At 34.9% G+C, this 26,809-nt stretch overlaps 1 protein-coding gene across 2 annotated transcripts in view; it reads left to right on the forward strand.

The window, feature by feature from the left end:
- Window positions 1–19,917, forward strand: part of DSC1 (desmocollin 1) — a 30,315-nt gene extending 10,398 nt beyond the window's left edge. Inside the window, exons 7-17 of one of the 2 annotated variants that reach the window (XM_045377952.2) lie at window positions 1,740–1,906; window positions 3,725–3,859; window positions 5,605–5,790; window positions 7,497–7,756; window positions 7,907–8,049; window positions 13,324–13,536; window positions 13,985–14,224; window positions 15,419–15,540; window positions 16,264–16,512; window positions 17,238–17,283; window positions 17,366–19,917. In XM_045377952.2, the coding sequence (XP_045233887.2) occupies window positions 1,740–1,906; window positions 3,725–3,859; window positions 5,605–5,790; window positions 7,497–7,756; window positions 7,907–8,049; window positions 13,324–13,536; window positions 13,985–14,224; window positions 15,419–15,540; window positions 16,264–16,512; window positions 17,238–17,273 (1,751 nt within the window). In that variant the 3' untranslated portion in view covers window positions 17,274–17,283; window positions 17,366–19,917. The remainder of the gene's footprint in view (window positions 1–1,739; window positions 1,907–3,724; window positions 3,860–5,604; window positions 5,791–7,496; window positions 7,757–7,906; window positions 8,050–13,323; window positions 13,537–13,984; window positions 14,225–15,418; window positions 15,541–16,263; window positions 16,513–17,237; window positions 17,284–17,365) is intronic. The other variant, XM_005586973.4, reaches the window with a different exon arrangement.
- Window positions 19,918–26,809: the final 6,892 nt, after the last annotated feature.

Genomic DNA, 26,809 nt, shown 5'->3' on the forward strand with positions numbered 1-26,809 from the left:
TAGTTTTATGAGATCATGTACTTCTCAAAGGAAAACCTTTCTGTGCTCATCTTGCTACCCACATATAGAAGGTAGCTAATTGATACATAAAGTAACTAACTGGTTAGATTAGCACACAACAGATCTGAATGTGCAACAGACAAATGCAATTCATATTAAATATAAAGATATTTTATATTTTTAGCAAGTACATATGTGTCACAGGTGCATTTATGAAACTGTACATAATTTGAATCTTTATAAAGTTTCAATACATTTTCAAGGAACCAGAAATATATCATGGCATGGAAATAGTGATCTGATATATAAAACATAAACATTGCCTTTTTTGGCATATCTTCCCAGCAAAATGAAAAAAAAATTTAAACTGATTTGATGCTATGTGCAACCAGACTGTGACCCAAGACTACTAAGGGGTGTAACAAGACTGACTAGTTTATTTTCAAATGTTGCAAGAGCAGTTGTTATTTCCTGTGGCCTCCTCCATTCTGTTTCCATGTACATATGTGTGTATAATACTGCTGTTTCACAATGCTAATGCAATGTGTCTAACACTCTCATGTCTGGACTATGAAGCTTGTCTAAATGATATACAGACTGCTGTGTATGATTTTGTCTTGCATATATTAATAATTATTTGTATACATCAATAATGCATCACATTTATTGAAGTATAAAAGGATAAAATATTTGTTATTACGTGAAAAGATGTGGTATTTCTCTAATTAACATTATCAAGTTGGGTTATAAAGGAGACAAGGTATACAGAGAAGGTCCCATTCAAAAATGGTCCACGAACACTTATATGCCATTGGTGAGAATATAAATTAGTTCATCCCCTGTGGAAAGCAGTTTGGAGATTGCTCAAAGAACTAAAGACAGAGCTACTATTTGAGCCAGCAATGCCATTACTAGGTATATGCCCAAAGGAAAACAAATCATGCTACCAAAAGACACTTGCACTTGTATGTTTATTGCAGCACCATTCACAATAGCAAAGACATGAAATCAATCCACGTGCCCTTCAATGGTGGACTGGATAAAGAAAATGTAGTACACAAAGGCCATGGCATACTATGCAGCCATAAAAAATAATAAAATCATGTCTTTTGCATCAACAGAGATGCAGCCGGAGGCCATTATTTGAAGCAAATTAACACAGAAACAGAAAGCTAAATACCACATGTTCTCACTTATAAGTGAGAGTTGAACATTGGGTACACATAGACACAAAGATGGAAACAATAAACAATGGGGATTCCAAAAGGTAGGAGGGAAGGAGGAGGGAAGGGGCTGAAAACCTACATATTTGGTACCACATTCACTACGCTGGTGATGGGATCCTTAGAAACCCAAACCTCAGTATCGCACAATATACCCCTGTAACAAACCTGCATGTGTACCCCCAAATCTAAAATTAAATTAAGTTAAATTTAAAAATAGCCCATGAACTTGGAGAGAAAGAATTTCAGAACTACTGTTTCTAAAGGTACTGTGGGAACTGTTCTCATATACGTAGAATACAAATCATGTTATTCACAGGAGCTGCCTAACTGAAGTTCCTGAGTAAGGGAGGCTTGGAGACATTTAGAACAGTTTCACATTCTTCAACTTAACAGTAAAACTAATCTACTTGTGGTTTTGGGCAGAATTTGCTACAGCAATGCTTTGATTTTATTTTGTTTATGATTCAGTTATATGAGTGGAAATTTTTATCACTTTTGGATTTTTCTAAACAGGAACTTCAGTGGGACAAGTGACTGCCACAGATCTCGACGAACCTGACACTCTCCATACTCGTCTGAAATATAAAATCTTACAACAAATCCCAGACCATCCAAAGCATTTCTCCATACATCCAGATACCGGTGTCATCACCACAACTACACCTTTTCTGGATAGAGAAGTAATGATGATTAATTAACTTTCCAGTCATTCAACTACATTTAAACTGAGAATGAGAGAATGTTGCAGTATGGCCACTCTGGCCTCCTGTCTCAGCATGCTTCTGTAGGCTGTGGTTAGGGCTTATCTGGAGATGTCCTCTGTCCTTACAGAGATGTTGGGAAAGTACCATATATTAGACAGGGTCTCTCTTGAAATCAGTAATCTGATTTGATCTGTTGATGATAAAATTGCTTTACATTTATTTTATTTTTGTTTTTAAAAAACTATTTTATCTGACTCCAATATGCTTAACTTTTTAAATTAATAAACTTTGGTGTAGCAGCTTTGGGTTCACAGCGTAATTTAGTAGAAAGTACCGACGGAGGCTGGGCGTGGTGGCTCACGCCTGTAATCCCAGCACTCTGGGAGGCTGAAGCGGGCGGATCACGAGGTCAGGAGATGGAGATCATCCTGGCTAACACGGTGAAACCCCGTCTCTACTAGAAACACAAAAAAATTAGCCGGGCGCAGTGGTGGGCGCCTGTGGTCCCAGTTACTCGGGAGGCTGAGGCAGGAGAATGGCGTAAACCCGGGAGGCGGAGCTTGCAGTGAGCCGAGATCGCGCAACTGCACTCCAGCCTGGGAGACAAAGCGAGACTCCGTCTCAAAATAAAGAAAATACAGACAGTTCCCATATACTCCCTATCCCCCCCAACCACACGTAGCCTTCCCTGCTATCAACATCCTGCCCCACAGTGGTATATTTGGTACAACTGATACACTTATGTTGACACATCATTATTACCTAAAGTCCATAGTTCTCACATTGTGGTTCACTCTTGGTGCTATATATTCTCTGAGTTTGAACAAATGTATAAAGACGTGCATCCGTCATTATAGTATCATCCAGAGTGGTTTCACTGCCCTAAAATCCTGTTGAGGATTATTGTGCTTCTGTAGTACTTCTCCTATTGATGGCTTCTTACCTCTTAATTCCTGACAACCACTGATATTTTTACTGTCTATACTTTTGCCCTTTTTTAGAACGTTATATAGTTGAAATAATATAGTATGTAGCCTTTTAAGATTGGCTTCTTTCATTTAGTAATATGCTTTTAAATTTCTTTCATGTATTTTTAAGTCTTGATAGCTCTTTTCTTTTTAGCACTGAATAATATTTCATTGTCTGGATGTACCAGTTTATGTACCCATTTACCTACTGAAGGACATCTTGGTTGCTTTCAAGTTTTGGCAATTATAAATAAAGCAGCTTTAAATTTTAAAATGTTATATTAGACACATCACCTTTCCATTGTACCAATCAGCCAATATCTTGTTCTGTACTTTTATTTATGTTCTTTTTAAACAAAATTATATGTAAAAAAGAAGATTTGGGCCAGGCACAGTGGCTCACGCCTGTAATACCAGCACTTTGGCAGGCCAAGGCAGGCAGATTGCCTAAGCTCAGGAATTCGTGACCAGCCTGGGCAACACAGTAAAACCCTGTCTCTATGAAAAATACAAAGATTACCTGGGTGTGGTGGCGGGCACCTGTAATCGCAGCTACTCTGGAGGCTGAGGCAGGAGAATCACTTGAACCTGGGAGGCAGAGGTAGCAGTGAGCCAAGATCATGCCACTGCACTCCAGCCTGGGTGACGGAGCGAGACGCCATCTCAAATATATAATACACACACACACACACACACACACACACACAAACACACACACACACATATATGAATATTTGTACAATAATCATATCTAAACAGTGGTTGTGAGAATTGCAAGTTATAGGAAATAAAAGTGTTCATTAATGTACTTTTTCTTTTTTTTCAGAAATGTGATACTTACCAGTTAATAATGGAAGTGCGAGACATGGGTGGTCAGCCTTTCGGTTTATTTAATACAGGAACAATTACTATTTCACTTGAGGATGAAAATGACAATCCACCATCTTTCACAGAAAGTTTTGTGAGTATACCTCTCTATTCATTAATCTAGATTTATCTACTTTTTCAAAAACCATATCTAGAATTTGGTAGCTCTGTGAGATCACACAGTTTGATTTTAAATAACTGCTACTTACAAATAACATAGGGAGAAAATATGATTTCTGTACAAATAATTGAAGTACTAGTTATTTCTGGATGCTAGGGAAATAACCATGCTCTTGGCTACTGAAGAGCTTCTTCTTAGCCCTAGATGTGTTCATGTGTTCAACTTTTTTTTTTTTTTTTGGTGTTAAGCTCGGCTATCAGATGCCTTGGCATTAAATTTTTTATGTAGGGTGAAGGAGGAGAGGCTCTCTCTCTGGTGTCCTTTACATTTCAACTTCTTAAGATGAAAAAGGAACTAGCCTATGGAGACAGTAGTACAGGCTGGCTCACAACTGCAAACAAGCTCTTCCTGTACTGTGAGCAAACTTTTCCTTAGGCAGTAAACAATAAGATATATATAAAAATAGATGTGTGTGTGTGTGCATGTGTACATATATATGTTTATGTTTTATGACCATAGTTTTGGGAAATGGTTCTCCTTTTCTGAACTTTTGATAAAGAAACTTTCATTTTGTCATTAATCTATTCCAGAACACAAGTCAGAGAAGGAAAAACTTGCAAGCACAGTGATAGACATATTCATGTAATTTTTTTTTTTTTTTTTTTTGAGACGGAGTCTCGCTCTGTCGCCCAGGCTGGAGTGCAGTGGCCAGATCTCAGCTCACTGCAAGCTCCGTCTCCCGGGTTTACACCATTCTCCTGGCTCAGCCTCCCGAGTAGCTGGGACTACAGGCACCCGCCACCTCGCCCGGCTAGTTTTTTGTATTTTTTAGTAGGGACGGGGTTTCACCGTGTTAGCCAGGATGGTCTCGATCTCCTGACCTTGTGATCCGCCCGTCTCGGCCTCCCAAAGTGCTGGGATTACAGGCTTGAGCCACCGCGCCCGGCCTTCATGTAATTTATTATATGAATCCCTACAATATATGAGGATATATTTTAACCCATGTTTCATATGAGGAAATAGAAAGTCTGTTAAGTCAAGATCTCATACTAATAAACCATATACAAGGAATAACCAGGATTCAAATCTAGGTCTATTACATTCCAGTGTCTGTCATCCTTCTATATGAATTCACCTTCTATCTCTAACAGATTCAATTTACTACTTCTTTCAGTCTTTAATATCTTACGATTTTGTAAGATATTTTTTGTGGAGGGCTATTGTTTAATGTCTCAAAAAAAAGGGAAAACTTTTCTGCTAAAGATTTGCAAGTGAATCAAAAGTACATTTGGAAAGATTGGTGTGAAAACAATTCTTCCAGAAATTAGAAGCCAACATATGTTATAATTACCTACAAGTACTCAGTGTTTAATATATTAGCGTAAAACATTTATTAAGTGCTTACTGTGTAAACATGGAAGACGATAGACTGTAAATATTGTGGAGGTTCAGAGAAGAGACAAATCTGAGTTCTAGAATGATTAGGAAAATTATCTCAGAGAAGTTCAGAAGGTAAGACTTGGGGTAGCCTTTGAAGAATGGAAAAGATATGAATAGGAGGAAAGAACTAAGCTACGCATTCAATTTGTAAAATGTTTCCCAATATATTGAGGGCAGCTTTTCACATCGCTTTATTTTTTCTTTAAATAGATGTTTTAGAATATAAAGCCACATTGTCAAAGTTGTAAATTGATAATAATAAGGGACAATTCTTTCAGTATATTACAGAAGTAGAAGAAAACAGAATTGACGTGGAGATTTTAAGAATGAAGGTACAGGACCAGGATTTGCCAAACACTCCTCACTCAAAGGCTGTATACACAATCCTACAAGGAAATGAAAATGGAAACTTCAAAATTAGCACAGATCCAAATACAAATGAAGGAGTGTTGTGTGTTGTCAAGGTAAACAAATAAAATAATCACGCTATGCTTTAAAATATCCTAACTCATGCACTGATTTTAAGAGATAATTCTTATGTGTATATGACTAGAATACTGCAATGCAAGGCCAAATGATTTATATTGGTTTATATAAATTTTTTTTTTTCTTATTCTCTTACCCTAATTTTCTCTCGTAGAAGAAAGTCATGTCAGGTACAAAACTCATTGTTCTTTATATGAAGAAAACCAAGACAGAGAAATATTCAATACTGAACCAGTTATTTGCTTTAGAAGGGGTCTTAGACACTCACTTGTCCAAATTTCTATTTTATAAGAACACACAAAAGAATAAAATGGAAGAATCACATTTGAAATCAAGCCTCAACTATTCAACTCCTTTCATGTTCATATTATATTTTATTTTTGCCTTTCTATGATGTATTCTGCAAGAGAGACTATTGCACTAAATATTCAGCAACTTTTCCCATTAATCCCCCTGTATTCCAGGTAGCCATTGCTTTGGATTTTAAAAATTTAATTGCAATTACTGGTTTCTAGGATGATTACTTTAACTGGACCTAATTTTTTTTTTTAGTCCATCTCTCCATAGCTCTCACTAACTTCTTACATAGCTTCCTTCATTAATTTCTTAGAGACAATGTAAGTCCTCAGAAGGTTCAGGCAGACATTGTGTTCTCCTGATAAGATTTTTAGAAAATATTCTTTAATTATTTTACTATCTACTTTTTCTTTCTTTATTTCTTTTCCTTTTCTGGTTGCAGGTTTTTTCCCTCTTTACTTATTTATTTTTTTCACCCTTTAAATGTTGTTTTAGGATTATTTCTAATTATTCAGTTTAGGACTGTATTAGTTTGTTTTCATGTGGCTGATAAAGACAAACCTGAAACTGGGAACAAAGAGAGGTTTAATTGGACTTACAGTTTCACATGGCTGGGAAGGCCTCAGAATCATGGCGGGAGGCAAAAGGCACTTCTCACATGGCAGCAGCAAGAGAAAAATGAGGCAGAAGCAAAAGCAGAAACCCCTGATAAACCCATCAGCTCTTGTGAGACTTATTCACTATCACGAGAATAGCACAGGAAAGACTGGCTCCCATGATTCAACTGCTTTGCCCTGGGTCCCTCCCACAACAGGTGGGAATTCTGGGAGATACAAATCTGGTTGAGATTTGGCTGGGGACACAGCCAATCACATTAAGGACCAAGCGCTTTCATCAGGAACTAAACAGGCTGAAATCTAATGTGCTTTGAAAAGGTGCTGTTAAATATCATTCTATCTTTTGACTCAGGCATAGAGTAACTGCTGTATTATAGCCAAATTTCTATCTAATTATTTTATATACTTAGTTTGAAGACAATTTAGTAGTCACTGTTATCCCATATAATAAGCAATGAAATCATCTGACTTTTTTCATACACTTATCTTGCATTTCTGTTAATATTTAAACTTAAAATCAAAAAGGCTGAAGGCAAGATCTTCCAAAAGAAAAATGAGAAGAAAAATGGGTTGAATCCAAGAATCAACAATTTTGCATTTGGCAATGTTTGTCACTTTAGGAAGCTAATTATTAGTCTTTAACTGTGTTAGCCCTAACTTTGGGTTACATTTTAAATGTAAAAATGATATTTCTTTGTAGAAAAATTTGAAATTAGAAGCCTTATATATAATGTTATATATTGACTTATTAAGGTATGCTTATTTAACAGCCATTGAACTATGAAGTCAATCGCCAAGTTATTTTGAAAGTTGGTGTAGTTAACGAGGCACAATTCTCTAAAGCAGCAAACTCACAAACTCCTACAATGTGCACTACAACTGTCACCGTTAAAATTATAGACAATGATGAGGGCCCTGAATGCCACCCTCCAGTGAAAGTTATTCAGAGTCAAGATGGCTTCCCAGCTGGCCAAGAACTCCTTGGATACAAAGCGCTGGACCCGGAAACAGCCAGTGGTGAAGGCTTAAGGTGATGTACTTTTCAAAAAGCTCCTTAGTTTTAATTGTTATGTAAATTGATTTTAAAATTAGGAATGTTTCTTGTATTTTCAAAATGACAGATTTTAAGATCATGTCCCTTCTTTGATTTGACCATTTATATTTGATTTCTAAAAATTAGGTATCAGAAGTTAGGGGATGAAGATCACTGGTTTGAAATTAATGAACACACTGGCGACTTGAGAACTTTAAAAGTACTAGATAGAGAATCCAAATTTGTAAAAAACAACCAATACAATATTTCAGTTGTTGCAGTGGATGCAGGTGAGTGCCATTTTCTACAGACAAAGTATAAATATAGAATATGTTTTTAAGGAAACCTTGGGTGAAATCTGTTTATTTCTAGACAAAACATAATTCAAACAGTGTTTGCATTATTATTATTCATGTTATTGGAGATCACCCAGTTTTGGCTCCAGTGCATCTATAATGCAAAGCTATGAGGTAGTGAATGACCAAAGCTTAAGGCTTAATTATATCACAATAAATTTAAATGTAATTGCATCACAATTAAAATTAAGGTCTAAGATTTAAAAGATGATCTATATTATTAATTTCTGCTGAGGAAATGGTGGCATACTCAAGGATCACCGTTTTTTTCAGAAGTACAGGTTTAGATACGTTATGATTTGAGCTTGCTGAAAGGGTTCAACACACCTAAAACAGGTGGGTTCAAAGTAAGTTTGTTCTGAGCTTCTCTTAATGGAGAACGAATCATTTATCCTATTTTATAAAGGAATGGTCAAACAATGACTTAAGTCTTTTGTGGTGGTTTACAATCTTTTACCAAGGTCAATTTTAGAATCAATTCTGTAAAGAATGTCCTCCAAATATAGTAAAGTAGTGATCTGGAACTTCTTTTGAACATACACATTTCTATCAGTAAACCACTTGTTAGTATGTTTAAATATATATTTATGAATGTTTTTAAATATTTGCTATCATATGTATTTATGTACATGTTCTACTCTATTAATGTATACATCATAAAAATATGGGAAACATATTAAAAGGATGATAAAAATATAAGTAGGAGCTACACTGTTTCATTTTATCATATTGATGACAAATTTACCATAAATTGTGGCGAATTGCCATAAATAATAAAGATAAATGAACTTGGGCTTTTATAACGTAGCCTATTCTTTTGACTACGTGCCTAATCCAAGAAGGTTTCCACTCTTTTTATCTGCATATGCTGGATGTTCGACACAAACTAGCTGAAACAGCAATGCTATAGTTTTTTTTACTGCATCTATTGCATTTCTTTAGAAGGAATGGGTGAATGTATTAATAAATACAAATCAAATTCCATGGTAATTAACACAAGTTGGCAGTAGTGAAAATGTTCATGCTTATTTATTTGTCCTTTTGACTTTTTTTATAACAAAATGCAAACAATGTGTTCTCAGATATTATACCCTATTTTTTTCTATGATTGCAAAGAATACTTTATGTTTACTCATTTATTCCGCAACTGTTGGTTTGTCTATTAAGTTCTAAGTATTAGACAAGCTGACATGGAAATTAAGAATGTTAAGATAAGGCCAAATTCTTACATGATATCAACTATAGAATTATTATATTTTCACAAGAGATTCTATGGTGTGAGAACTTTCCTCATAAAGAATGTACGGATATTATCAGAAGTGGAGATCAGTTAAGAGCTGCTCAGATTAAGGATGAAAGAGAAGAGATTACAGAAATGCAGAGGTGTAATTTTTTAAAAATAAAATAATGTCTGAAGCAGAGAAAATTATGGAGAACACAGTATTTAAAAATTAATTTTGTTTTTTGGTGCTAAAAGACAATGTCTATAAGCACAGTCATCATAGTGTAAGAAAATAAAAAGCAAACTTTAACAAATTTATATTCCATGGCTATAAGATAACCTGGGTGTGCTTAAGAAAAAGTAAAGATAAGGATGTTACACATTTTAGTGAAAAACCATATAGTGATATGAAGGATTTTGTTTCTTTGAACTTTAATACACACACACACACACACACACACTTTGCTCTGATGCTCATGAATATTCCTGGATGATAATCTAGGTATTCTTCTACTTTTCTTAGAATCCAACTTTCTTTCTTGTGTCAATCCTCTGTCAGTCAGGCTGTCAGTCGAGAAAGCACTGTTTTACATGCCTTCCACCTAGAGTAGCATTGCTCCTCCTGTCTGAAATTCAGGTCCCTTAACTTCTTCAAATAAATGGCAATGACAAGGTTTTTGATTGTTTCCATTAGTCTGGATTCAGTTCTTCTCTAAACACCTTTTGACCTGGGAATAACAATTATCATATATGGTGTAGCTTCTGTAGAAAAGGCTGCTTTCATTGTTTCTCATGTATATCCTGTTCTCTTAACGAGATTAATTATGAGTTCAATTTTGTAGAAAGACTGTTTTTCTTTGTAAACCATCCCTTTCCAAGTATCTGGCAGAAAATGTGGTATACGTACACACAGTGCAGGTGCTGATATTTGTCATTCCTTTGTTGTTTGAGAGTCCTATGAATCTCCAGGTTATAAATTTCACTACAAAAAGCTTTACAATTCTAGGGACATAATTAGCACTTGGAAAAACTGGTTTTAATGTAGAAAATTGAGATTAAACATTTAGTAAGTGCTTCTTTATTCTTCCCTTCTGCAAAAAGGATTTTCTTAAGATAACAAATATTTAAGGGTTGTCATGTAGAAGTGGCAAACGTTTTGCATGGATAGTCCAGAAAGAACATGAGCAAATTATAGGAAATTATTAGGAGGCATATTGTAGCTTAGTAAGTAAAAATTTAAATCTTTTAACAATTTTAAAATTTATAGAATAGGCTGATTTATAATGTAGTGATTCTAGTTACTGAAACATTTGAGTAGCAATGAAAAAACTACTGCTTTTCAGAATTGCTGTTGAAGTGTTATGAAGATTTTTAGTTAACCCAAGGTGTACTTTCTAGCTCTGTGTTTGTGATGTTTCTTACTCATTTATACTTGGCATTTGCTTATGTGCTTAATTTATGGTAAGTTTTAGAAGTAAATAAACGCACCCAATGACCTTTCACCATGCTCAGCTATTATCAGTAATTACTTATTTTTGGCTGTTTAGCTCTTCCCAGGGGTAAAATAAAAACTAACCATCAACCTCTTGTAATTTTTGATATCTTCTAAGACAAGCTTGTCCAACCTGTGGCCTGCAGGCAGCATGCAGCCCAGCATGGCTTTGAATGTGACCCAACAAAAATTCACAAGCTTTCTTGAAACATTGTAAGATTTGCTTGCAACATATATTTTTTAGCTCATCAGCTATCATTGGTGTTAGTGTATTTTATGTGTGGCCCAAGACAATTCTGTTTTCAGTGTGGCCCAGGGAAGGCAAAATTTTGGACACCCCTGTTCTAAGACCTTCTCAGCTTTAGCTTTGATTGCCTTCCATGTAAATAGTTTCAAGCATCTTTCACTCTGTTTTTATCAACATGCTTAAAACAGAGACTGCAATAGAAAAGAGTAAGTTATGGGATAAATGTTGGTTGAATATGTGATTAAATAAATCTTGATTTATATTCCTCTAATTACCACATTTTATTGGATTTTTATTTTTATTTTTATTTTTTATTTTTTATTTTATTTTTTATTTTTTGAGACAGAGTCTGGCTCTGCCACCCAGGCTGGAGTGCAGTGGCCGGATCTCAGCTCACTGCAAGCTCCGCCTCCCGGGTTCACGCCATTCTCCTGCCTCAGCCTCCCGAGTAGTTGGGACTACAGGCGCCCGCCACCGCGCCCGGCTAGTTTTTTGTATTTTTTAGCAGAGACGGGGTTTCACCGTGTTAGCCAGGATGGTCTCGATCTCCTGACCTCGTGATCCGCCCGTCTCGGCCTCCCAAAGTGCTGGGATTACAGGCTTGAGCCACCGCGCCCGGCCTTATTGGATTTTTAAAGTGTGTTTTCTCACCATTTTTCTACAAAGAGAAAGGCTTTCTGCTTAAATTTTAAAAGGTGAAATTATACTATATATATCAACTCATCTGTAGTGCATGTAACTAAATTTTTTACTTTATAAAGCCCTCTTTTTCACATTATTCATTTCTTTGTTAGTTTGCTGATTTTAAAGTTGTTACTTATATTCAAATTTATTTGCTGTTTTCTGGCAGTCTCAAAGTATTTATATGCTATTGTACATTTCTTCTCCTAATAGCTATATCTGTTTTATTTCTGGATATTTTTAAACTTGTTCAGATAGTTTTAAAATAGGCGTAAATAGTAGTTACTTTATTTAAACAATTAGTTTAAAAATCACTGAATAAATTAATTTTGTAGTTATTCACCAGAAAAAAATTTTCCTGAAACACAATACATGATATGACTCGGGGTTATTTCAAATTAAAAATAAAAATAAATTATATTTGCATGGGAGTTATAGTAGTCTTTATGATAAATTCAACAGACGTGTTTCAGAATGTGGACCAATATTTAAAGCAAAAACATGAAAAACTACATCAATTACCTTTCTGTTTATTTCAATTTTGATATCTTATCATTTATTATAGTTTATTATACTTTGACAAATGGTGGGATTTGACATGTTTCTGAATTTCATTATCTCTTAAACACAAATAATGGGCACTATTTTAACTAAAAATACTATGTGTGAAGTCTTAGGCCATTAATAGTGGCAATCAACAGGTGAGTATGAGACAGTTCCTGTTGTCAAGAACATATGAATCGCATTAGGGCGGAGATGAAAACTTATTTTTTGGCTTATTCAATTCAACGTTTTCAAGTATAAAAATAGGAACTGCATTATGTTCAATGTGTTAGTATAAAGTTAAAATAGGAACTGCATTATGTTCAATGTGTTAGTATAAAGTTATAGTTAGCTGGGAAGTACTGGGCAAATCACTAGGCTCTCAAGGTGAATACAACTTACTATGCTATTTTTGCAGTTCAGTGTGTGAGCCAAGGTATTAGCAAAGGGTTCTGAGAAAGCACTGGAATATGGCTGCCATTGTCTGTGGAAGTCACAAGTTTCATGAGGAGGTGACATTTGAGTAGATTCTTGAAGATAATAGTGTGTTCCCTGGCAAAGAAGAGGAGAAAAGTATTCCTAGGAGTGGCAACCTACAAAGCAGACAGGAAGGGAAACACCTAGTGCATTTCTAAAGACGTTTTCAAGGTTTGGGCAAAAAGTATATGATGCAATGAGGAAGCCGAGAAAGTGATTGATAACCAAATGTAAAAGGATGAATATATACGCTGCATAAAGAAGGATTTAAGACATCCATTTGATTTTCAACAGGTCATTCTGTAGTGACGTTCTACCTTTTAATTCTGAAAAGTACCTGAAGAAATTATCTGATTCAGCCCTAGTCTTCAAAGAAAAATGACGTGTCCCTATTTTGTAGCCTTGATGTCTGAAATCCGGGAAGCATGTATACAAACTCAAGCTCAGACAGCTAGTAGAAAGCAGATGTCAACTGTGTATTTTATAAATTGTTGAAAATAAATGCATTTTCATGTGAAGAAATAACCTATTTTTAATTTATCTTAGTTGGCCGATCTTGCACTGGAACATTAGTAGTTCATTTGGATGATTACAATGATCACCCACCTCAAATTGATAAAGAAGTGACCATTTGTCAGAATAATAAGGATTTTGCTGTTCTGGAACCTGTAGATCCAGATGGACCTGAAAATGGACCACCTTTTGAATTCTTTCTGGATAACTCTGCCAGTAAAAACTGGAATCTAGAACAAAAGGATGGTATGTAATTATGCTAAATGTTATAGTCAGTAGGGACTTCAGATTGGTGATGGTCCTTTCACCTTAGTTTATCATAATAAATATACATTTATTTAAGGAAATTATTTTATTAACCCTAAAAACAACAATACCTTGTTTTTTTAAAAAAAAAAAAAATTGATGCCATTATGGTGAGCTTAGACTCTTGTTCTGAATATCCTTTAAGAAAACATGTAAGTCCCTTTCTAATTAACATTTGAGCAGCATATTAAGTATAGATTAGTTTAATATCAGCATAAAGCAACATAAATTACTTTTCTGGCTCTTCTGAGAAATCAAAAATTAAAAAAAAAAACGAAAAATTAGGGTTTATATTCTAAATTGATTCCCGTCCACTGAGAACATCAAGTAAGAATAATATTGCTATCTAAACATCCTATCTGTATATATTCTCTCTTTTTTTCCCTAGGTAAAACAGCCATTCTTCGCCAACGACAAAATCTTGATTATAACTCTTATTCTGTGCCTATTCAAATAAAAGACAGGCACGGTTTAGTTGCAACACATGTGTTAACAGTGAGAGTATGTGACTGTTCAACTCCATCTGAGTGTAGAATGAACGATAAAAGTGCAAGAGACGTTAGACCAAATGTAATACTTGGAAGATGGGCTATTCTTGCTATGGTGTTGGGTTCTGTATTGTTATTATGTAAGTATATTATCATTATCTAGAATGTGTTAGCTAAAATTTTATCTAATATTTTTAAAACATGGAAGTTTTTTATATTAATGCCTTTGGGAAACGTGTTCTTTTAAAAATATTGTATCTATTTTATGTCTTGGTGCTTTGAGTGATAGAAGAAACATATCAGTAACAGCAGATTAAATTTAAAGTAAGTTTCAGAGGTGGTAGCCTTAGTTCTTCAATAATTATCTGTGAGACAGTGGGTAAATTATTTCCTCTTTTTTGAACTCATTTTTCCATGTGTAAAATGAAGAAGCTGGATAAAACTATTAAGATTCCATCCATATAAAATAATATAGTCTTTGAACCAGCCATGCTTATGTAGGGAATACACACATAGAAAAAGAATTTGTGAAAACAGAGCTATTCCAAAATTTACTCAGATATTTATGTTCCATATTATTAATGAAGTGATTTAGCATCATTGTAAGACTTCCATGAGTGGAAAATGGTCACATGAGCCACTGAGGAAAAGCAATACAGGCAAAGGATGCTAAGATTTTGCAAACTGTTATTTGGAGGTACAAAAGTAATAGAAATATTGTCCACGCTTAATTAAGTCTGCCTTTTTCTCTCTCTTTCTTTCTGTTTCTTTCTTCCTTTCCTTTTCTTTTTCTTACTCTCTCCTCTGACTCTAAAGAACCTGTTTGCATTTACGAACTTTTCCTATAATCTTTACTGTATCCTAATTCATTGATCTGAGTTTCAGATTAAACTGGATATTCCTCTTAGCACTTTATTAGTTGATGTACACTTTTGAAACTGGACACCAATTTTATGTAATTGCCTTTCTTGTTTGTATTTATGCCTAATGTTCTTTGTCTTGTTATTCTAAGCCCTTTAAGTGTGTTCTGTGTGATTTTAACTACTAATGATGCTATCTTAAATTTCAGTTAGATGAAGTTACCATTTCAACGTAGAAGAAATAAAAGACACACATAAGTTAATTCTGGACCTGGGAAGAGAGTATTATTTCTCTCTTTAAGCTACAAATAGTATAAATACATTTTAAAAATATTCTGTTTTTAAATCTTGTGACCTAAAGAACTCAATTTGTGGAATGAATTTTTTGAGACATATGCAAGAAGACTTTTAAAAAAATCATGTAATCAAATGATTTAATGTCTGTGTTTTACTTTGATCTTTTTTGCTTTTTAGGTATTCTGTTTACATGTTTCTGTGTCACTGCTAAGAGAACAGTCAAGAAATGTTTTCCAGAAGACATAGCCCAGCAAAATTTAATTGTATCAAATACTGAAGGACCTGGAGAAGAAGTAACGGTAAATCAGATTTCACATCCCTTTGAATTGTATGGTGAACAAATGATGACAGATTATTACACAACAATGTCAGTGATAATATCACTAAAGTTTATTGAGCACTTACTATGCTAAGCAGAGTTTCAAGTATCCTCAATGTTTTAAATCCTTTAAACCTCCCAATTCTACAGGACTAGGGTTGTCACAACAAACTGAGTGACTTAAACAATAGAAAAGGATTGTTTCACAGATCCGGAGACTAGAAATCAGAGATCAAGGTGTTGGCAGGTCCATGCTCCCTCTGAAGGAAGTGGGGAGAGATCTGTTCCAGGACCCTTTCCTAGATTCTGCCAATTCCCTGGCTTATGGCAGTGTAAATTAGATCTTCATATGGCGTTCTCCCTGTGTGCATGTCTGTGTCCAAATGTCCCCTTTTTATAAGGATACTGGTCGTATTAACTTAGGGACCTACTCTAATCCCATATAACCTCATCTTAACTAATTGCATCTACAATGACCCTATTTCCAAATAAGTTCACATTCTGAGTCACTGAGGGTTAGGACATATGAATTTTTAGGGGACTCAGTTCAACCCATCACACCTGTGATACTATTATTCTGATTTTATGTATGAGGAACAGAGAGGCACAGCAGGCAAGTGATTTGCCTATGGTGAAAAAAATGAAAATGAGTGGTTAGTTTGCATTTTTCAAATTCACTTTATCACTCTAATTTTACTTTCAGGAAGCAAATATTAGACTCCCCATGCAGACATCCAACATTTGTGACACAAGCATGTCTGTTGGTACTGTTGGTGGCCAGGGAATCAAAACACAGCAAAGTTTTGAGATGGTCAAAGGAGGCTACACTTTGGATTCCAGCAAAGGAGGTGGACATCAGACCTTGGAGTCCGTCAAGGGAGTGGGGCAGGGAGATACTGGCAGATACGCGTACACAGACTGGCAGAGTTTCACCCAACCTCGGCTTGGCGAAGTAAGTGCCACTGTCTTCGAGGTCATATTACATGGAAGTTAAATGCTAGTTATAAATCAGAATTTCCCAAAAGTTTTACTCCTCATATACCTGGAAGTCAACATCTTTTAAATGTTGGATTATCATAGATGTGGATGTCTGGTTTAAACCCAAAGAGAAACAGTTTACAAAAGTTTATCTAGGAGTGCCATATGTAGATGTGTTTACAAAGGATAAAAAGTTGACAGCTTCTTCCCTAAAAATTAACAGAAAAACCACCTAGAGTGAAATATTTATTATATAGGAATGAATGGATCATAAATTACAAACATTTCTCAGTGTGCTTGAGTTCTTTGTGTGGTTATGAAGTCCTGGCTATCAAAATCAACCAGATAAATTGTTGAGCTTTTATTTTGAGTTTTAGTTCCTTGTTTTGTTTTATGTTCAGATTAATCAGTATAGGTTTGATGTTAGCCAGTTTAATATATTACACTATCACAGTTATATAGTAGTGTATAAACATAGGAATCATAGCCTATATTGGTTTTCTTCAAATATGTGAAGAAGCTACAAAGATAAATTTCAAATATACATGTTTTATGTTCAAATGGAAAATTATAAATGAGTTGTGTGATATATGTGTAGTCTTAATTTTTCTAAATGTGCTCACTAGAAGCATTTATTTATTTGCTATATTTTAAGAGTGACTATAATACAGACCAATCCTGTGCATTTTTTATATATAGGAATCGATTAGAGGACACACACTGATTAAAAATTAAACAGTAAAAGGTAAATCAAAGACATCATTTTTCTGCTAATATGTTTAGGTGTTTTTAAAAAAAATAATAAAATGTGCTCTTTTTTGATACAGAAGGTGTATTTGTGTGGACAAGATGAGGAGCATAAACATTGTGAAGACTACGTTCGTTCGTATAACTATGAAGGCAAAGGTTCTCTGGCCGGCTCAGTAGGGTGCTGCAGCGACCGGCAGGAAGAAGAGGGACTGGAGTTTCTAGATCAACTGGAACCCAAATTTAGGACATTAGCAACGACATGCGTCAAGAAATAAATGTGCCTTTTAACAGTGTAATATCCACAGATGCATAAGTAGGAGTTTATTACATGCAGAATGTTAGCAGCATCTGCTAATGTTTTTGTTTATGGAGGTAAACTTCATCATGTATAGGTAAGGGTACTATAAATATGAGATTCCCCTACATTCTCCTTGTCTGGTATAACTTCCGTGTTCTCTAGAAATCAAGGTTTTGTTTGTTAATTCTCTTTTAGGTGCATGTATATATTGCCCTAGTCATGACTGTACTGTATACTTTCTTGCACCTTGTATTTGAAAACTGATGTTACTTTTTGTGCTGTGGAAGAACATTTGGGAAAGCTGGGTATTATAGAGGCCAATGAAAGATGAATTTGTGTTGTAGATGTACGAATTAAATATTTTCTTCAAAATCTTGGGGAGAATTATGTTCTTAGAAATATTTTCTTTGGGGCCAGATAATTGCATTCTCTCCACCTGAGTGGTTTAAAAAGGATTTTTAAGTATTCGTCAGTGCAGTCTTCAGTTTGGTGATTAAGCTCATTTCTCTTTTACACTTTTGTACTCCTCAGAGCAGTGCTCCCAGCATTGTTTTCTTTCAGGATCCTTCAGAGCTCGGTCCTTGGACCTCTGCCCATGTGGATTTGTTATCAGGTCCCTTCAACTTCTAGGATTATTGGAAAGATAAGGACCAGAACAAGCTCACAGCAAACTTGAGGGGCAGAGATTTTACGAAGATTACCTGAAAAGATTTCCATGAAAGAATTACAACCCCGAGGTTCCTGGGTTGACTTAGGCTCACAAATATGTTTCATTTGCTCAATATGGCTTACTACTAACATTTTAAAAACATAAATACGTTAGCAAAAACATTCACTCTTGAGTTTGGCATAGGCCCACCTTATCTGTAGTTGCCACCTGCCATCTCCAAGCATTTGGACAACTAGCCCTGATGGCATTAGGCTGCAACTCTGATATACAGAGATTAGCACCTTGAATATGCCCAAAATTGAATTACCATCTGTATTAATAGTTAAGACTCAACCTAAATTTATAGTTACTTTAAGAAAATGGGCAGTCAGAATTAGGGACTAGAATGTTTATGAGAAACCCCGTCTCTACTAAAAATACAAGAAATTAGCCGGACGTGGTGGTGCATGACTGTAATCCCAGCTACTCGGGAGGCTGAGGCAGGAGAATCGCTTGAACCTGGGAGGCGGAGGTTGCGGTGAGCTGAGATTGTGCCATTGTACTCCAGCCCGGGCAACAAGAACAAAACTCTGTCTCAAAAAAAAAAAAAGAGAAAAAATGAAATCTATTACTGCAACACTTACCAAACATTTGTGGAATAATGAAAAAATGAATGCACACATTCAGAAATAATTTTGAATGTAAAACATTTTAACAGGATAGTATATTTTATTAATCTAAAAAGAAACTATATATTTAAACAGCATTTTCATAGCCATTTGTGGCAAACTCTATAAATCTATAAACAATAACAGTATGGAAATTTCTCATCCAGAAAACACAAAGACTTAAAAAAATCTATTAACTAGTTAACTATTTTTAAAAATGAGTGGCTTTTAAAAAAATGTTGGGACTAGTCTTCTTATTCTCAGTTCCAAATTAAAGGTGCTTCTTGATATGAAACTGGATATTGGATCAAAAGAAAAAGTGATTTTAATAAATCAGGTTTTATTTTACAGGGTATCCATAATATACAATTTGTATAATCATTATAAAATATTTCTATGGTCATGCAATTTTCGTTTTCTGATGTACAGTTTGCTCTGATGATAATATCAGTTCTAAAATTTTAAAATATAAATTTGGACATTTATCATAAGTTACATTCTTGAATGTAGGTACAAAATGTTCTTGGAGCAATGAAAAATCATTAACTGAACCTTAACTTTAAATGTACTTTTATGTTCAGATATAAATTTTCTTTTCCATAATTAAGCAAATGAAAAGAAATATGAAGACAACCGAACATATGTAAATTAAATTTCAGCCAATGATTTTTAATTGCTCCAAGAACAATTTGTACCTACACTCAAAAATGTAATAATTAATGTCCACAGGTAGATATCTTAGCAAGAGAAGATACTTTAAAAGCATTAGAAAAATTATTAGAAATTTGGGAAATAAATTTGTATTAACCAGTTTTGGCTATTTAAAATATTTTCAAAATATCGTTAGAGTTTAGCTCAGAGAAACTTTGACTTTTGGTTTAGTTAGGCAATTCAAAATCATTCTGTTTACTCCCAAAATTAAATGTTAATTGTGTGATTGATAAAATGTGTGACACTCTATCAGAATGCTTACAAATTTCATTTGTTAATAAAATATTGTATTTCATGAATTTATTTAATATAACTTGTCAGTTAATTGTCAACTAATAAGTTAATAGTTATGAATGGTTTTTCTAGAATTAAATCAGTATTGAGGAAGATATACAGTTAAATTTTCTTATCTTGTTTCAGATCTCAAATATTTCATGTGAAAAAATTTCATGAGAACACCAAGATAGATGAAAATCAATGTAATTTTATAAGTGAGCTTCATTAGACATGTCCTAATTTTACTGAACTTCTGCTTACTCCTGTGCTTATTAAAAGTATTTCATAAAACTTGACATCTATGCATATCTTTACTTTCAGAAAATGTCATATGCTGTGTTATTTAGAAAATGCTCAAAATAGATGTTTTAGAGTCAAAGATTTTTATTATCGCAGAAAAGCTAACTCCCTTTTTATTGGATGTTAGTTATGAAAGTTCTGTACTAGTTGAAAAACCTAAATGAAATTAGGGCAATAAAACAATATATATTGCTGCATTTTTCTACTCTCTTATCTGCTTTTCTAATAAATCTGAAGGAGCGTTGCATTTGACTAGACACTGCATTTGTCTTTCTGTTTTTGTAGAAAAAAAGAAAAAAGAAGCATAGCAGGAGAAAACATTACTAAGAATGGATAGATTCTTGCGTATTTTATAGGGCCCAATAAAATTAAGTTAGCAGAGTTTTTCAAAACTCTTCGAAAAAATAATGTTTACATAAAAAATAAAAATCACATATATATTACTTCAAATCCTTACTACCAAAACCAAAATAACTTTTTTAAATAGCTATTTTAAATAGACTAATTTAAGTGTATTAGAAGGATTATAAAAACAAATGTGTGAAGTACATTTATAATACGTATTTTATGAAGCTAAGTCTTTTACTATTTTAAGATATTCACTTCTTAGAGTAAATTTTTTGATTGATGGAAATAAATATCCTGTCATAAATCAATATACAGAGTTAGCAGTTGTTTATTCCCTAACTTTAGAGAAAAAAAAAAAACAATGAAAGACAAGTGTGGTTTTCCTGTGGTCTGCATTTGCCTGAGAATACATAGGATTTCAACATTTTAAAAATTGGGTTTTCGGTGTGCAACAATTTGATACCTGTAACCGTGGAATTTTATTTGTCTATGTTTAGAGACTTCTAAATGATATACTGTGGAATTATTAATACTAAAAAAACTCAAGGCTTCATTTGAGATACGTGAAGTTTTAATTTACCTAAAATTAATGTTATTTTCTACCAGGTAAAGTTCAAGAAAAACTAAAAGAAGCCCTCTAATCAAAAGTGGAAATGAAAGGATTTCCTTACTTGGCTTTGCCTCCCCTAAAAGATGTAGAATATTTGGTACTGAGTGGTGGATGACATTTACATAGTTCAAAATCTCTCTTAAAACCCAAGTTTCTAAAGATCATCCATCCATAGTAGGTGTCCTGCAAGAGGGATGTGCTACTGTCCTACACCCACCATATTTTCCACCTCTTTGAGATCCATACTAAAATTCAAGGTTGCTCGTCCTTGAAGTGTAATTCCTGGATTAGTGGGCTCAGCATCACCTGGAAACTTACTAGAAATGCAAATACTTTGGTCCTTAGCCCAGATCTACCATATAGGAAACACTGAGAATGAGACCCACCTATAGAGTAGGTTAACAGACTCCCCAGGCCTTTCTGATGTACTGTCAAGGTTGAGAATGTCTGTCGTTCTATTCCTCACCTCAGCGCTAGCTCTCTGATACTCAGTGTGGTCTGTGGACCAACAGCATTGGCATTGCCTGAGAGCTTGTTAGACAAATAGATTCTCAGCCCCCACCTCAGACCTATTGAATCAGAGTCTGCATTTTCACGAGATCTCCAGGAGATCTGTAAGCACATAAAACTAGGATGAGCACTACAAAAGTGATTAGGTGAGAGGAAAGACAGCAAAAACGAATGGGTGAAAAACATGATTAGTTTAGTGGAGTAAGCAATACAGGTAACCTCAGGCAGTAGGTTCATGATATTAGTTAACGTCTAGATAATTAGATATTATTTAGATACCATCTAGAACATAGATGTGATGCCTGGTGCTCAGGCAGCCATTTTGTGAGCTTCAGAATGGAAGCCATGTACTGAGAATAGTGGAGCAAAAAGATTAACAGAGGTTGGATCCCTGATAAATTGTAGAGCCTCTAATCTGCTTTAGTCTTCCTGCCTCTAAACTTGGTCATGTGTGTGAGTAAACCTTTTTGTGTTTAAGCCATACAACTTTAGGTTTTCTGTTATATGTAGTTGAATGTAATCTGATATGGGGAAAGGACAAAGATTGGATGTAAATAATTGTTTTACCCAAGTCATAAGTCAGTGAAAGTAGCAGGTAACCTTCTGTACTTTGAAAACTCACTTTCTTTTGGTTAAGAGTTCAAATATGGGCCAGGTGCGGTGGCTCACACTTGTAATCCCAGCACTTTGGGAGGCCGAGGGAAGGAGAACAAGAGGTCAAGAGATCGAGACCATCCTGGCCAATATAGTGAAACCCCATCTCTACTAAAAATACAAAAATTAGCTGGGCATGGTGACATACACCTGTAGTCCTAGCTGCTTGGGAGGCTGAGGCAAGAGAATCATTTGAACTCCGGAGGCAGAGGTGGTAGTGAGCCAAGATCACACCACTGCACTCCAGCAACCTGGCAACAGAGCAAGACTCTGTCTCAAAAAAAATAATAAATAAATAAATAAATGAAGAGTCCAAATATGGTGAGACTTGAAGATATTCCAGTGTTCTCTGAAAAGCCTCAGAAGAAAAGGGAGTATTACTTCATGGAAATAAAAAAAGGTACAATAATGTGTCATTTGAAGATAATATCTTCCATCCTTTCTAAAGTCAAAAGCCTTCAGTGGCTCACATTTGTAGTCTCAGCACTTTGGGAGGCCAAAGTGGGAAGACTGCTTGAGGCCAGAAATTTGAGACCAGCCTGGGCAATATAGTGAAACCTCATCTTTACAAATGTTAGCTGTACCGTGCCTGTAGTCTTTGCTATTCAGGGGACTGAGCAGGGACAATCCCTTGAGGAATTTGAGGTTACAGTGAGCTATGATTGTACTACTGCACTCCAGCCTGGGTGACAGAGTGAGACCCTATCTCAATTAAAAATTTAAAAAATTAAAGTCAGAAGCCTGACTGTGTAGAAAGCCACCGATTTAGGAGTGAGGAGACTGTGATCCTTCTGTTAACTTGCTGTGTGATCTTTATTAAGTCACTCATTTACCACAATTTTTCAACTCTACAAAGAATTTTGTTTATTGATTTTATAAACCAAACTATGTTCTTTAAGGTAGAAATGATGTTGTATTCACCATTGTATTCTCCCTTATAACTGTGCTTGACAGGTGTTTTGTTTGTTATGGGATTTAATATTTAGTTGTTGCACTAATTAAAATTTTAAATAAAAATACCTTCCCTAAATATACGCATGTTTAAATGAAGCACTCCATTTTTACCCTTCTGTTTTGTGCTCCTACACAAAAATGATCTAGTAGATGTGATTCCTTAAGTCTGAGAGAGTTAATATTTTGTTGCATTCTAGTATCCTGAGATATGTTCTCATTGTTCAGCTAATGAAAATAAAGGCAAATAAAAATAAGTAAAACTTTTCTCCCATGAATTAATTCAATCAATGTTCATCACAGTTCAAAACTGTCTTAATGTCTCTACTCGAATAGACTTCAGAATGAGTGAAGATGAGTTTAAACAGAAAATCGTGGAGCGCTCAGCATGAACAAAGATAATTTTATGATTTTGCTGTATATGACAAATGGTGATTCCGTGTTTGAATTGACTGAGGTGAAATTCTGCTGTTCCACATTGTAGGCTATATAAAAAGTTGTGGTCTTTTTGTTTATTTTTTTTAAATAATCTCAGTGAATCAGCCAGGACTTGTATTAGCCTGCTGATAACAGAAATAAGAGTGGCTTAAACAAGGTAAAGTTTCATTTTTTATTTATTTTATTTTATTTTATTTTGAGACAGAGTCTCGCACTGTCACCCAGGCTGGAGATGCTGCTGACTTCAAGAGTCAATAGAGTTTTGAGATTTGGGGTGGGGTCAGCAAAGGGTATGTCTGGAGCCTTAAGGGAGTTATATTCCAGGGGAAGAGGGATGCCTGGGGAACCAGAACTTCTTCTGGGGGCTGAGATAAATAGGATAAATACCCTACGGAGATTAGTCCTATAACCTTTAAATGTGTAACAGTGAGACACAATGAGGGCTGGGCTGGGTGAGAGAAGAAAGGTCTTGTCAAAGGTTCGGAAATTTCTGAGGCTCTCTTTTGACTCCTGTTGGAGATATGGAACAGGTAAAGTGGTTGCCTTTCTCCATCTATAGGGTTCCCACTTGAACCCTGATGATGAAGGACAGTAGAGATATATTAAGCTTGGTAAGATGACTGCCTGATACACATTAGAAATAATTATAGGTTCTATACATGCTAATACAGATTAGCTAATTATTATTGAATGCTTACTATGTTATAGGCACTGTCATAAATACATAAATATATGTAAATAAATATAAATGCTACATATTATATATATATTTAATCTCACTAAAATTTTTTGAAGCAGCTCATTGTTACTTCAATTTTAGAGAAAAAATGGTTCCTTCATATAAACCATTGAGGACAATATTGATCAGATATTCCTTTGAGACAGCAAAAGTCCTATTTCCTCTGACCCCATCTTAATAGTCTTTATCCTACTACAAGTCTTTAATGACTGCTAACTCCACAATAGGAAGTAGACTCAGCAGTGGCACATTGTGATCTAGGAAGTGTGATCCCCACACAAATTACTGTAGAAGGCACCAAAAGGGTGTTAGAGTTACACATGCTCTAGATATTGCCTTTAGTTTCAAAGGCCAATCAGGCAATAAGGGAAGGAAAATGTTGTCCACTCTCTAGGAAAGTGTAGTTAGATGAATGCCTGAAAGCTCCTAGAAAGAAGGCTAGGGTCTACTCAAATCAATTTTTTTTTCCAGTTTAGATCTTAGAGGCAGATGTTATGTATTCAAATGACAAGGAGGAAGACCAAGAAAATGACTAAGAAAAGCAGTAACTATAGCTTATATAAACTATATAAAATCAAGCAGTCATATGATCAATGTTGAATACAGAACTATATTTTTAAAACATCATATACAAAGCTCTCCCAAAAAAGTCCTACACAAAAATATACTTGATATAGTTTCAAATCTTTATTCACAACTTGAGAAACTTCAAAAGGAAGAATAAACGTTAAATGTACAGTTAAATAGTTAACAATTTGTCTCCCGTTTCTCCCCACTTTTGATTCTTAATATCTTCTAGGCATAAAAGCAGCTGCTCCTGAAAACTGTCCCTTCCATCTCTCATATGCCCCATCAAACTGTCCTAAAGCCCAACTGCTGTTGACAGTTCTTACACTTTCCTTTCTAATGTCACAGTTATGTATACTACATTTTATTCATAACATTTCAAAGAACAATTTTTCTTGAGCATTTAAAAATTCTTTATAAAGTTGACTAAGATAATTGAAACAACATAGACTGCAATCGGACTGCTGGTTATTTTGAATACTTCAATATCTTAAACATGAGAGAGAGAGACATAAATAAAATTATTTCAAAACCCATTATCATGTTTTTCTAGAATATCAACAGGGGTTAATTTATTTCTTCACCAGTTCTGCATTTCTTTAAACTTTTCTGGGATTACAGATATATTTATTTTATAATCTTCTTAGAATTTCATATTATTTTGAATACTTTGGGACTGACAATACTCTTTTTTTTTTTTTTTTTTTTTTTTGAGACGGAGTCTCACTCTGTCGCCCAGGCTGGAGTGCAGTGGCAGGATCTCAGCTCACTGCAAGCTCCACCTCCCGGGTTTACGCCATTCTCCTGCCTCAGCCTCCCGAGTAGCTGGGACTACAGGCGCCCGCCACCTCGCCCGGCTGGTTTTTTTGTATTTTTTAGGAGAGACGGGGTTTCACGGTGTTAGCCAGGATGGTGTCGATCTCCTGACCTCGTGATCCGCCGGTCTCGGCCTCCCAAAGTGCTGGGATCACAGGCTTGAGCTACCGCGCCCGGCCAAGGACTGACAATACTCTTAGGAGGTCCTAAAGAAGAGGAATACCATCTCTGACTTTCAGAGGTTAGAGAATGTGGGTCAATTGATTTTTGATTGGAGCACAAGATTTAGTTGCTTTCCTCAAGGTGATAAACACTTCAGGCACTAATCAGCAGAATTAGTTTCCTTCTATAATTAAAATACAGCTGCTTAGTAAATAAAATGTTTTATGTTCACTCTTGTTACATAGTATTTATTATTTGCAACCAGATGTCTTCCCCAGAATATTGTTTTTTGCGTACCTCACATAGATGTGTGGCAAAACCCATTAACTCATCATTATAAATCTATTGATTTGGTTGGTAACATAACTTAACGCTTGCTTTCTCATTAGTTTCTATTACAATTATAGGCTACCTAAAATACTCATCTCCTGTTAACAGATGATGAGGGATTGAATCTGTGTAGTTAACACTCCTCCAGAGAATATTTGGTTCATTTATCATATTGGAATGCACTCCAAACCCTCCTTTTATTTGGTGATTGTGTGGGACAAACTGAATAACAGCAATACATGTTTACCACTGGTGATTATCCGGTTATATGTGACCACCAGGTTTTATAGTCCTTCCTGTTTTGGGAACAATGTTAATTTCTCTACCCATTTGGTTTATTAGTAATTCCTTGCATTATTGCTTCCTGATTATAAGATAGAAACAAGTATTATATATACCAATACTTAATTAGCAGACATGTAACTAATAGGAAAAAACAAAATACTATTAAATTTCTTCCTCTTCCACTTACTAAAATAAATGAGATTTAAACA

The sequence above is a fragment of the Macaca fascicularis genome, chromosome 18, assembly GCF_037993035.2.
Source record: "Macaca fascicularis isolate 582-1 chromosome 18, T2T-MFA8v1.1".
Taxonomy (NCBI): domain Eukaryota; kingdom Metazoa; phylum Chordata; class Mammalia; order Primates; family Cercopithecidae; genus Macaca; species Macaca fascicularis.